The sequence below is a fragment of the Procambarus clarkii genome, chromosome 60, assembly GCF_040958095.1.
Source record: "Procambarus clarkii isolate CNS0578487 chromosome 60, FALCON_Pclarkii_2.0, whole genome shotgun sequence".
Lineage (NCBI taxonomy): Eukaryota > Metazoa > Arthropoda > Malacostraca > Decapoda > Cambaridae > Procambarus > Procambarus clarkii.
The window spans coordinates 6,515,094-6,529,804 of NC_091209.1; the positions used below are offsets into that span (position 1 = coordinate 6,515,094).

The 14,711-nt window shown below is 41.6% G+C and overlaps 1 protein-coding gene across 1 annotated transcript in view; it reads right to left on the reverse strand.

Annotated features, from left to right (window-relative positions):
- LOC138353837 (histone-lysine N-methyltransferase, H3 lysine-79 specific-like) overlaps positions 1-14,711 on the reverse strand; it is a 45,917-nt gene that overhangs the window by 2,298 nt on the left and 28,908 nt on the right. Inside the window, exon 5 of the mRNA XM_069307256.1 lies at positions 4,028-4,148. Within this exon, the coding sequence (XP_069163357.1) occupies positions 4,028-4,148 (121 nt within the window). The remainder of the gene's footprint in view (positions 1-4,027; positions 4,149-14,711) is intronic.

A 14,711-nucleotide genomic window follows, 5' to 3' on the forward strand; every position in this document is an offset into this window, starting at 1 on the left:
GGGGAGGGGGGAGGGGGGGGGGGGGAGGGGGGAGGGGGGGAGGGGGGGGGGGGGAGGGAGTTATCAAAAGGAAAATAGTGGAAAACAGCGTTCGAAAACATTGGTCAGAATCCTTGATTTTAATGACGTCAATGATGAATTGTGAAGACTCGACGTCATGCTCGTAGGAAGGATCACATTGGACATCTCCAGTGAAGATGTGACTGTGAAGAATCTCCCGTGAAGATAACATGACTCTTCATACTGCATGATACAGTGATGAATACTGCAATATTTTTTAAAGACGTGCTTGAGCTCAGCAACAGAATATTCCCAGACTGATGAACACGAAATCAGCGGCTCTCAAGAGGAAAAAAAAGGACATACAGGAGCAAATAAATGATAGAAATGGCTATCATATAATTTTTAAAAGAATTTAAAAACAAGTAATAAAAGGCAAAAAGTGCAAAAAGTACTTAAAATTGAAAGACGGTAAGGAATGGGAGGTGAAATACAACAGATTTCTTCTTGATGTCTCAGAAATGAGTTAAAAGAGGACAGAATTCAGCACAAACAGGAGTAGAGAGGACAGGAGCCAGTTCCAACAGGAGTAGAGAGGACAGGAGCCAGTTCCAACAGGAGTAGAGAGGACAGGAGCCAGTTCCAACAGGAGTAGAGAGGACAGGAGCCAGTTCCAACAGGAGTAGAGAGGACAGGACCCAGTTCCAACAGGAGTAGAGAGGACAGGAGCCAGTTCCAACAGGAGTAGAGAGGACAGGACCCAGTTCCAACAGGAGTAGAGAGGACAGGAGCCAGTTCCAACAGGAGTAGAGAGGACAGGAGCCAGTTCCAACAGGAGTAGAGAGGACAGGAGCCAGTTCCAACAGGAGTAGAGAGGACAAGACCCAGTTCCAACAGGAGTAGAGAGGACAGGACCCAGTTCCAACAGGAGTAGAGAGGACAGGACCCAGTTCCAACAGGAGTAGAGAGGACAGGAGCCAGTTCCAACAGGAGTAGAGAGGACAGGACCCAGTTCCAACAGGAATAGAAAGAGAACAGGAGCCAGTTCCAACAGGAGTAGAGAGGACAGGAGCCAGTTCCAACAGGAGTAGAGAGGACAGGACCCAGTTCCAACAGGAGTAGAGAGGACAGGACCCAGTTCCAACAGGAGTAGAGAGGACAGGAGCCAGTTCCAACAGGAGTAGAGAGGACAGGAGCCAGTTCCAACAGGAGTAGAGAGGACAGGACCCAGTTCCAAAAGGAGTAGAGAGAGAACAGGAGCCAGTTCCAACAGGAGTAGAGAGGACAGGAGCCAGTTCCAACAGGAGTAGAGAGGACAGGAGCCAGTTCCAACAGGAGTAGAGAGGACAGGACCCAGTTCCAACAGGAGTAGAGAGGACAGGACCCAGTTCCAACAGGAGTAGAGAGGACAGGAGCCAGTTCCAACAGGAGTAGAGAGGACAGGACCCAGTTCCAACAGGAATAGAAAGAGAAAAGGGGGGCGACAGAGAACAATATAAACACAACCAGGTTTCAAATAGATAATGAAGAAACACGCGGTTTTCAAAAAGCATTTAATCAGGGTCTTTTCTAGACCGTAAAGCTGTCTATGGCTAGAGAGACCTACTAGCAGACCCCCACAACCCTAAATCCAAATAAATCCTCAGATCTTGGCGAATTATTTCTCAGACAAAAAAGTAAAATTTACCAACATTAATGTATTTGACGATACAACTAATGGAGTATGAGTAATAAAATCAGTCACAAAATCAGACATGAAAAAACATCTTGACAGACTTTTAAAGATAACTGAGGCAGACTGATGCAGTTCAGTGTTGATGAGCGTGGGTACTAGGAATCGAAGACAGTAGATCTCATAGATCTAGGCAATAGATCTTGAGGTTATCTTGAGATGATTTCGGGGCTTAGTGTCCCCGCAAGCTGATATTAGCCAAACAACACCGTAATGGTTGACTCTTGATTCTGAAAAAGACTGGAAGTTATATTCAAGTCCACTACGGGCTCACCATAGCCCGTGCTACTTGCAACTTTTGTTCCTAGTAGCTGAATCTTAAACAACAACAACTGTATAAGTCATAATGAGGTCTAAAGTCAATAAAATAATGTAGAAATTTCTGAAAAACAGCTAATAAGGTTCGTATCCAGATGCGTAAGTAATCAAAATCAATAAACTGGGTGTACTTCTCTCTGTGTATATAAAATGAGTTTATTTGACTGGATTGTTTCAAGCGCGGGTTGGACATGTATATGAGTGGGATTAGGTGGTTATAAATAGGAGCTGCCTCGTATGGGCCAATAGGCCTTCTGCAGTTACCTTTGTTCTTATGTTCTTATGAATGTTGACCAGACCACACACTAGAAGGTGAAGGGACGACGACGTTTCGGTCCGTCCTGGACCATTCTCCAGTCGATTGTGACTGGTCCAGGACGGACCGAAACATCGTCGTCCCTTCACCTTCTGGTGTGTGGTCTGGTCAACATACTTTAGCCACGTTATTGTGACTCCTCGCCTTCTTATGGATGTGTTTAGTATTAAAGTATACCTGCAGGTTGGCTCGAGTTGTTGTGGTGACCTTTATAAACCTGCTAAAGTTGATCGCCTTAAGCCCAACACCACATCCAATCTCAGATATTATCCTTCAACCGCGTCGTTCCCTCCTGAGACGCAGTTTGGGGAAGTTTAACCGTAGTTTAAAATGGTTGTAAACCCTCTTAGAATGTATAAATATATAATTATACCCGGTAGAGTTTCATTTTGAAATATGAATATATAATATTTGCCTTCTAATATATCTCTTTAAGGCAAACTTCGATAATAAGATTGGTGCATACTTCCCCCCTCGTTAACATAGTAATTATCCAACAGACTTAAGGAATTTAGTAATGATGTCTTGACAGCAGGATAAATATATATGCTAGTAGACTCTCTGCCATTCTTGTCTTCCAACTCAAGAAACAAGGAAGATCGGAACATTGTTATTCATGGTTCAACATTACTACTGCAATATCTGCGTGCAATAATGCTACTTAACAGCTTCTTCAGGCCAGCAACAGTAGGTCCAACCCATCTTCCTGTTTCCATACTACTTTCTGTAATCATGTGCGCCATCTTGAGGTTATCTTGAGATGATTTCGGGGCTTTAGTGTCCCCGCGGCCCGGTCCTCTACCAGGCCTCCACCCCCAGGAAGCAGCCCGTGACAGCTGACTAACACCCAGGTACCTATTTTACTGCTTGGTAACAGGGGCATAGGGTGAAAGAAACTCTGCCCATTGTTTCTCGCCGGCGCCCGGGATCGAACCCGGGACCACAGGATCACAAGTCCAGCGTGCTGTCCGCTCGGCCGACCGGCCCCCGACCATAGTACAAACATTGACGTACTAAGCAATTAGATAGTAGAATTTTGTACTATTCACTTTATACAGGTCCGAAAAAATGAAACTAACAAACTTAAACATTCTTAGGCCTAATATAGCACACACATATGTACTATATTACGCCTCAGGTAGTGTGCATTAGGCCTAAGAGGTCAGGTTAGTTTAGTGTGTCTTTGCAACACAAGTAAAACATCTTTTTCAGCTTGTCCAAATTCCATAGTACCGATTTCTACTTTCTAATTGCGTCGTACGTCGGTATAAGTACTATGGTCCTCAGTGCTCCTATAAGTACTACCAAAACAAGAAATTGAAATTGAAATTGAAATTGAAATAAGTTTATTGAGGTAAAATACACACAAAGGGATGAGGTAGCTCAAGCTATTCTCACCCCGTTCAGTACATAAGAACACAAGAACAAGGTAACTGCAGAAGGCCTATTGGCCCATACGAGGCAGCTCCTATCTATAACCACCCAATCCCACTCATATACATGTCCAACCCGCGCTTGAAACAATCGAGGGACCCCACCTCCACCACGTTACGCGGTAATTGGTTCCACAAATCAACAACCCTGTTACTGAACCAGTATTTACCCAATTACATCGTGTTAATACATACATATACACACATCACAAACAATACACATATTACCGAACATTCTGAGAGATAAACATATACATTTCCTCCTTTACACAAGTAACAAAAACAAGAGGATGAGGCTGGTAAGTCTGACGGATGCGAGGCCCGCACCAAACAATCACAGACCACTCAACTGAAGACAATCATAGAGCATAACAATCTTTGACACAGAGAAAAACAATATTGCATGAACGTAACTCTGGCCAACGGCTTTACAATTACAGGTAAACCATTTTATTCCAACCAAACAAAATTAAGTTTTCCGTTATGTAATAAATGGAACGGCTTATCAAGCTATTCAAAGTAATACTGAATATGCTGTGTATACCTGTGTATACCTTTGTATACTGTGTATACCTGTGTATACCTTTGTATACTGTGTATACCTGTGTATACCTTTAAAAAAAGGAGAGACAAATATATATCTTCAAAAGAGTATCATACGATATCTTGACATCCATGAGCTTTGCGCAGTAGTCTACGTTCTGGGTTCACAACCGAGCGAACCGGCTTCAAACTCCGAGGATAGAAACAACTGGGCAAATGTCCTTACCCCTGATGTCTCTCTTTACCTTGCAGAAAAATAGGTGCCGGGGAGTTAGTAGACTGTTGTGGTCTGCATCCTGAGCAAGGGCAGTAGTTGGCCTAGCCTGGGAGGGGTGAGGGGGGTGAAGACTGACAGACAGACAAACAGACAGACAGACAGACAGACAGACAGACAGACAGACAGACAGACAGACAGACAGACAGACAGACAGACAGACAGACAGACAGACAGCCGACTAGTAGGAGCCGACTACTATTACCAGTTCATAACTGGACATGTTAAACGATTGGGAATGAATATGCTCCAATCTGCAGGTGGCTACTTACTTACTGGTAAAGTTCTGAATGTGAACAAACCTAAACCTGCCAACAATAATAAATTAGTCAGCAGTAAGTCAATTCTCCAGCAGCAAGCTAAAGGGAGAAACACAGCTGAGTAATAAACTCAGATTGAATGTAGTACAATTGATACTCGCCGAGATGTTTCATAGCTCTCAGTGAAAATCAATGGTCCGTACTCAAACAAGTACAAGTCACAGCGACCAAACCATTGAACTCACTGCAGACCTAGAATTATTCTCGACAAGTAGTAATTGACCACGCTCAGTCTTCCTAGTTAAATTGTAATGTTAGGCTAGAGAATCTAGTACTCCCTAGGAATTAATAATGTTAGGCTAGAGAATCTAGCACTTAATGCCACAGGCATTTCATGAATTTAGTGATAACATTCACTAGGACCACTGGTCCACTATACTTGCGCTTAAAGGTTTGCCAAGAAAACCTTCTTAATACCATGTTTTCTGCACTAAGAGTTAGTGATAAATACTTGCATTAATTGTTTGAGTTGTTTTTCTTTCGTTTCTGCTTATTTAGTGTAGGAGCGCAGCACGAACAAACTTGCAAACTTACTAATAGGTGAGTGAATTTCCAGAGAACTAATATGTTTAATGCATTACCGTTAAACATTAGCATTGTTAATTAACATGCTTCATGAGCTTAACATAGCTCACCTTAGAATTAACGTAATAATATGAGTGCTCGTTCACCATGCGCACGAGCTTAATATTGCTCGCCATGATAACTGAATGACAAAACTCCACCTCGTTAATTCGAGTTCACTGAACTCACCCTGTTAACTGTTAACGAGCTCCATGCAGCTCACCCTGTTAGCACCAGCTAACGAACTCAATGCAGCTCACCCTGTCAACACTGTTGACGAGTTCACTGAACTCACCCTGTTAACTGTTAACGAGCTCAATGTAGCTCACCCTGTCAGCACTGCTGACGAGCTCAATGTAGCTCACCCTGTCAACACTGTTGACGAGTTCAATGCAACTCATCCTGTTAGCACTGCTAACGAGCTCACTGTAGCTCACCCTGTCAGCACTGCTGACGAGCTCAATGTAGCTCACCCTGTCAACACTGTTGACGAGCTCACTGCAACTCACCCTGTTAGCACTAGCTAACGAGCTCAATGTAGCTCACCCTGTCAACACTGTTGACGAGTTCACTGTAACTCACCCTGTTAGCACTAGCTAACGAGCTCACTGTAGCTCACCCTGTCAACACTGTTGACGAGTTCACTGTAACTCACCCTGTTAGCACCAGCTAACGAGCTCACTGTAGTTCACCCTGTCAACACTGTTGACGAGTTCACTGCAACTCACCCTGTTAGCACTAGCTAACGAGCTCACTGTAGCTCACCCTGTCAACACTGTTGACGAGTTCACTGCAACTCACCCTGTTAGCACCAGCTAACGAGCTCACTGTAGCTCACCCTGTCAACACTGTTGACGAGCTCACTGTAGCTCACCATGTTCAAGAGTTTAATATAACTCGACTTGTTAATGAGCTCAATACTGCTCACCATGTTAATTCGAGTACATTTTTGCTCACAATTAGCTTAGTCCCTTACTTAGGTAGGTTAGAAATTCAAACCATTTATTTAGGTAGGTTTCGGGACTTTAGTAGTGTCAACTGAGTACTAGCCTAATCTGTACTCACCATTAATTACAGTTGACTATACTTATAGAGACTGATTTAATAAATCCAAATTCATGTAAAGGTGATTTCGTATTAAATAGTTTACAGTGTCAAGCCTATGAGCTGCCATTTAATTAGCTCATAAGTCAGAATGACTAGGCTACTAATCTCACTGTCGACTCAGAATTTTCCTTGATTTTAATGAATAAACTTTTCAGTTCTCTACCTTTCTATTATCTTAGCTAGGTAGCAAATTAGTTGTACCATCAGTCAGAATGACTACTGCACGGCAGTGCACATTTAATTCACTTTCCTCATTTGAATTTGAGGTGATCGTGATGCTGCGTGATGTTATTGTCTAGTAACTCAATAGTTACAAGTCACAGCGACCCTAGACAGTTGCCATACTGTAGTGTCATAGTCTCCTTGATCTTAAATGACTAGTAATACTCTACTGTATAATCATACAATAGTGTTATCAGTTCTTAGGAACTTATTCTGAGTTTACCTATGATTCAGCAGCTACGTAATGCACCATTACATGTCACTGCGACCCTAGTTGTTGAGTTTATTGTGAGCTTTAGAGTGTTCCTGATTACCGATAACTTAATCATTTAATGTTTCAATTTCATGCATGTTTCCACTAAAGGAAACTGCAAGCCTATTACAACTCTGAAGAAGAATAATTTCTTTCACATCCCACTGAGATAACTTTGATGATGCTTCGATGTGATATCACGTAACGAAACCTTACACGTCACTATGACCCAAGATATCGCATCACCGTAGATTCTGTTAGTTTAAATTGGGAGAGTTGAATTCTATAAATATTGTGTAAGCTACAAACAACATGTTTCATTTGACATGTAAATAGCAAGACTCAAGTTCTTGTAAGTCCTTGATAAATCCGGGACGTTCGTTATGTGTGTACTAACATACTAACATACTAATGTATTAATCTTAATATCACTTCGGGATAGGTCAGTACAACACAGTACACTGCGACCCTGGGAACCCCCCCCGGAGTTATGTTGGATATTTCCAACATCGAATACAGCATTGTTGTATTCTCATTACTTATTACTAACCATATTAATATTGTAGTAAGTAAAATTAACAACTCGTAGAATTCTCCTGTACTAATAATTTATCTGTGCATTAGGCTAGAATTCTCACGTCATCTGACGCCAGTATTGCGTCAGATTTCTTTACAGTAAAACACATTATATACAATTTGTGTGAGAATTAAATACGATTCTCCATAATTAAAGCATTCTGTATGACAACTGATTGCAGACGAATTGTTCTCTAACTAAAAGCCGAATAGAGCTTTAGAATCAAAACGTTTACCTCGCGATAGAGGTAGCGTCGTCAATGAATGCTATGGGGAGACATTAATTCCTCTCCCTTGTATCTTTACTATTCTTAAATAGTTAAATAATAATATTTCGTTCCTCTAAATAATAAACCCGTCCAGTCTTTAGAGTTTCAAGCGCGAATGCGAGAAATATTAATGTTCATGCCAATAATTTGTGTTGTGAACGTCGACTGGGCGTGGGTAGGAGGGACGCCATGCCATCCTCAATACACGTACACGTGGGGAACCGAAGAGAAGCAGACCTGCGCTTACCGTACTCACAAAAGACGCCATTGTCCAGCCAATAGGACACGTGTGTCTATCCACAGATGAAAGCCGCCACTGTGAGGCGTGAACGACCTTGCAGATAATATCTTCAACTAGTGCTGGTGTTAAATAAGGGACCCCTAGACTTGGTTCCTGACGACACGTGATCAGCCAACTTGAAACGTATTAATCCCGGATAAGCTCACCTGAATTTGGGATACGTAATTACGGCAATCTTAATACTTACACAGTGCCCACAGTTAAGTACTTTTATTTGATGCATCATTTATAAGTGTATTAATGGCAGGGTGATTGCACGTCACACAGCAAGACAACACCTAATAACAGGTGATTAGAATTCTATCTGTAGATATCAATAATCTTGAATATGTATTGAGTAGTTAAATCAATTGCTACTGGTAGTTATTTATCTTGTAGCTCGAGAGACGAATTCCTCATGCTGTCTTCTCCATGTTAACCGTGTCATTCGTCGGTGTACCAGACTTGGAGATTAAGAGGACTGCCAGGGTTATCTAAAGGAATCTATTACCAGCTAAGGCTTATTTCTTTTTATTCATAACTTTGCAATTTGATACATTCAGAATGTACAACATAATGTGTGATTTACTGTAACTCATTATTATGCTCATATTCATGTTCTTCTTTGTATGAATAATATTATATTCAACATTAATTATAGGATTAGATTATTATTAATAGAATTAGTGAACGAACCACACTGATTCCTGGACGTACTGACCTCCAGTAATAACCCCCCAATGTAGGTGTTTGAGGTTTGGTTTTTAATAATACAGCCCATTAATTATTCTTATGATCATACTTTCTAGTCATATCCATAGTCACTGGTTTTCTCTAGAATTTTATCTAATGATCTGAAATTCTTAGTTTCCCTCTTTACTTTAAAAGCGGGTGGTCCTTCGTAATTTAATTTACTACTTTAATTATTAATTAATCAGAATCAAACCCAAATATCCCACAAAATCGACACTCACCTTTCCTAAGCATATTTAAACATTTTTTGGGATGTTGGTAACTGCATTCTAATCCTTTCTTATTACCAGCATATCTATGTCTGCATATGCCCTTTGCATAAAATTTGCATAAGTCTGTCCTTCTGTTCTGAATTGCTCTATCGAGAACCGTCGTGGTGTCTGTACCTATCGAGCTGTCAGTGCTGTCTGGTACACTTTCTAGTTTACTGTCATCTACATCCTGGCCTACTGAGTCAGAGTTTACAACTTCCTGAGTTTCAGCCTCAGTTTCATCCCTGACTATAGCCTCCGCCCCTTGTATATTAGAATTGTTGTTCCTTTCCCACTCCTTCTGGATGGCTGGTAGGCTTCCAATGAATGATGTTTTCCGTTCATGCGTCATGTTATCTAGAAGGTTTTTTAGGATATTCCAAGCTGGCAGGTCATTTTTACACACCCAGAGCAAGTGGCCAGCTCTCAGTGCCGTAGTGTTACTCACTCCTGTACAAGCTGAATGGAATCTAGTCTTACAGATATAACATTCAATTCCCGTTACCTTCGTCTTTAAGAAGTTGTTACAGTGGCCACAAATTTGTTTATTTACTCCCATATTGCCTTGTTTTGTTGTATATATCTATATATTTATAATATTATATGTATATTGTATATTTGTAACAATATATATGTATATATATATATATATATTAGTATATTTTGGTAGCAGTCTTTCCTGTAGACATATATTATTAAATATGACCGAAAAAGTAAGATTAATAATTCTAACACGAATTTTCTCAATCTTTCGTACATTACGCTTCACTGTTGGAGGTAAATCAAAAATCACTTCTCCAAAATTCATTTTTATTTCTAGTCTGACGCGACACGGGCGCGTTTCGTAAAACTTATTACATTTTCAAAGACTTCACAAATACACAACTGATTAGAACTTGCGTTTCCCTGATTTTATATCTACATTTGAGTGAGGTGGGAAGGGTGATGTGGCATTACATTTGAGTGAGGTGGGAAGGGTGATGTGGCATTAACACAAGACAGAACACTAGGGGATATTAATAGGGTATTAAAAGTATCAACACAAGACAGAACAGAAACAATGGGTATTGAATAGAAGTGTTTGTAGAAAGCCTATTGGTCCATATTTCTTGATGCTTCTATATTGGAGCGGAGTCTTGAGGTGGGTAGAATATAGTTGTGCAATAATTGGCTGTTGATTGCTGGTGTTGACTTCTTGATGTGTAGTTCCTCGCAAACGTCAAGCCGCCTGCTATCGCTGTATCTATCGATGATTTCTGTGTTGTTTACTAGGATTTCTCTGGCGATGGTTTGGTTATGGGAAGAGATTATATGTTCCTTAATGGAGCCCTGTTGTTTATGCATCGTTAAACGCCTAGAAAGAGATGTTGTCGTCTTGCCTATATACTGGGTTTTTTGGAGCTTACAGTCCCCAAGTGGGCATTTGAAGGCATAGACGACGTTAGTCTCTTTTAAAGCGTTCTGTTTTGTGTCTGGAGAGTTTCTCATGAGTAGGCTGGCCGTTTTTCTGGTTTTATAGTAAATCGTCAGTTGTATCCTCTGATTTTTGTCTGTAGGGATAACGTTTCTATTAACAATATCTTTCAGGACCCTTTCCTCTGTTTTATGAGCTGTGGAAAAGAAGTTCCTGTAAAATAGTCTAATAGGGGGTATAGGTGTTGTGTTAGTTGTCTCTTCGGAGGTTGCATGGCTTTTCACTTTCCTTCTTATGATGTCTTCGATGAAACCATTGGAGAAGCCGTTATTGACTAGGACCTGCCTTACCCTACAGAGTTCTTCGTCGACTTGCTTCCATTCTGAGCTGTGGCTGAGAGCACGGTCGACGTATGCGTTAACAACACTCCTCTTGTACCTGTCAGGGCAGTCGCTGTTGGCATTTAGGCACATTCCTATGTTTGTTTCCTTTGTGTAGACTGCAGTGTGGAAACCTCCGCCCTTTTCCATGACTGTTACATCTAGAAAAGGCAGCTTCCCATCCTTTTCCGTCTCGTAAGTGAAACGCAGCACGGAACTCTGCTCAAATGCCTCCTTCAGCTCCTGCAGATGTCTGACATCAGGTACCTGTGTAAAAATGTCGTCAACATACCTGCAGTATATGGCCGGTTTCAAGTTCATGTCGACTAAGACTTTTTGCTCGATGGTACCCATGTAGAAGTTTGCAAACAGGACACCTAGGGGAGAACCCATGGCGACCCCATCTACTTGCTTATACATGTGTCCATCCGGGCTCAAGAAGGGTGCCTCTTTAGTACAAGCTTGGAGTAGTTTCCTCAGAATACTTTCTGGCATGTCAAGAGGAGTACAGGCTGGATCACGATACACTCTGTCGGCTATCATTCCGATTGTCTCGTCCACAGGTACGTTGGTAAACAGCGATTCTACGTCCAACGAGGCTCTTATCCCTGTGGCCCGGGCGCCCCGCAGTAAGTCCACAAATTCCTTTGGAGACTTCAGGCTGAAGGCGCAAGGAACATAAGGAGTCAGCAGGCCGTTGAGTCGCTTCGCCAGTCTGTACGTGGGTGTGGGTATCTGGCTAATGATTGGCCGAAGTGGGTTTCCAGGCTTGTGCGTCTTGACATTTCCATACGCATATCCAGGTTTATATTCCCCAATGATCTTTGGCAGGTGGAGTCCGGATTTCTTGGCGTTCACAGTTTCGATCAGTTTGTTGATCTTTGCTTTTAATTCGGCTGTAGTGTCCTTCGTTACCCTTTGGAACTTAGTTTGGTCAGAGAGTATGATGTTCATTTTCGCCAGATATTCGTCTTTTTTAAGAATGACATATATTGGCGACTTGTCACCTCTCCTGACAACTATCTCCTTGTTCTCACGAAGGCTTTTAGCTGCCGCTTTAAGCTCGGGGGACAGTATGGTGCTTCTGTAGTTGCCTCGATTCTTTCCTCCTTCTGCAATAAGTTCTGCTTGTAAGGTATCTTTGGTAGTGACCTTCTTTTGTGTCTCGAGGTCGAATATGTCGTCCAACAGAATTTCCAATAGAGTTGGAAATTCTGTTGGACGACATATTCGACCTCGAGACACAAAAGAAGGTCACTACCAAAGATACCTTACAAGCAGAACTTATTGCAGAAGGAGGAAAGAATCGAGGCAACTACAGAAGCACCATACTGTCCCCCGAGCTTAAAGCGGCAGCTAAAAGCCTTCGTGAGAACAAGGAGATAGTTGTCAGGAGAGGTGACAAGTCGCCAATATATGTCATTCTTAAAAAAGACGAATATCTGGCGAAAATGAACATCATACTCTCTGACCAAACTAAGTTCCAAAGGGTAACGAAGGACACTACAGCCGAATTAAAAGCAAAGGTCAACAAACTGATCGAAACTGTGAACGCCAAGAAATCCGGACTCCACCTGCCAAAGATCATTGGGGAATATAAACCTGGATATGCGTATGGAAATGTCAAGACGCACAAGCCTGGAAACCCACTTCGGCCAATCATTAGCCAGATACCCACACCCACATACAGACTGGCGAAGCGACTCAACGGCCTGCTGACTCCTTATGTTCCTTGCGCCTTGAGCCTGAAGTCTCCAAAGGAATTTGTGGACTTACTGCGGGGCGCACGGGCCACAGGGATAAGAGCCTCGTTGGACGTAGAATCGCTGTTTACCAACGTACTGGTGGACGAGACAATCGGAATGATAGCCGACAGAGTGTATCGTGATCCAGCCTGTACTCCTCTTGACATGCCAGAAAGTATTCTGAGGAAACTACTCCAAGCTTGTACTAAAGAGGCACCCTTCTTGAGCCCGGATGGACACATGTATAAGCAAGTAGATGGGGTCGCCATGGGTTCTCCCCTAGGTGTCCTGTTTGCAAACTTCTACATGGGTACCATCGAGCAAAAAGTCTTAGTCGACATGAACTTGAAACCGGCCATATACTGCAGGTATGTTGACGACATTTTTACACAGGTACCTGATGTCAGACATCTGCAGGAGCTGAAGGAGGCATTTGAGCAGAGTTCCGTGCTGCGTTTCACTTACGAGACGGAAAAGGATGGGAAGCTGCCTTTTCTAGATGTAACAGTCATGGAAAAGGGCGGAGGTTTCCACACTGCAGTCTACACAAAGGAAACAAACATAGGAATGTGCCTAAATGCCAACAGCGACTGCCCTGACAGGTACAAGAGGAGTGTTGTTAACGCATACGTCGACCGTGCTCTCAGCCACAGCTCAGAATGGAAGCAAGTCGACGAAGAACTCTGTAGGGTAAGGTAGGTCCTAGTCAATAACGGCTTCTCCAATGGTTTCATCGAAGACATCATAAGAAGGAAAGTGAAAAGCCATGCAACCTCCGAAGAGACAACTAACACAACACCTATACCCCCTATTAGACTATTTTACAGGAACTTCTTTTCCACAGCTCATAAAACAGAGGAAAGGGTCCTGAAAGATATTGTTAATAGAAACGTTATCCCTACAGACAAAAATCAGAGGATACAACTGACGATTTACTATAAAACCAGAAAAACGGCCAGCCTACTCATGAGAAACTCTCCAGACACAAAACAGAACGCTTTAAAAGAGACTAACGTCGTCTATGCCTTCAAATGCCCACTTGGGGACTGTAAGCTCCAAAAAACCCAGTATATAGGCAAGACGACAACATCTCTTTCTAGGCGTTTAACGATGCATAAACAACAGGGCTCCATTAAGGAACATATAATCTCTTCCCATAACCAAACCATCGCCAGAGAAATCCTAGTAAACAACACAGAAATCATCGATAGATACAGCGATAGCAGGCGGCTTGACGTTTGCGAGGCACTACACATCAAGAAGTCAACACCAGCAATCAACAGCCAATTATTGCACAACTATATTCTACCCACCTCAAGACTCCGCTCCAATATAGAAGCATCAAGAAATATGGACCAATAGGCTTTCTACAAACACTTCTATTCAATACCCATTGTTTCTGTTCTGTCTTGTGTTGATACTTTTAATACCCTATTAATATCCCCTAGTGTTCTGTCTTGTGTTAATGCCACATCACCCTTCCCACCTCACTCAAATGTAATGCCACATCACCCTTCCCACCTCACTCAAATGTAGATATAAAATCAGGGAAACGCAAGTTCTAACCAGTTGTGTATTTGCGAAGTCTTTGAAAATGTAATAAGTTTTACGAAACGCGCCCGTGTCGCGTCAGACTAGAAATAAAAATGAATTTTGGAGAAGTGATTTTTGATTTACCTCCAACAGTGAAGCGTAATGTACGAAAGATTGAGAAAATTCGTGTTAGAATTATTAATCTTACTTTTTCGGTCATATTTAATAATATATATATATATATATATATATATATATATATATATATATATATATATATATATATATATATATATATATATATATATATATATATATATATATATATATATGTTTAATATTATAATATTATATGTATATCGTATATTTGTAATATTATGTGTGTTATTTTGTTCAAACTTTATGGCAGGTACTTAGCGTAGGTAGCG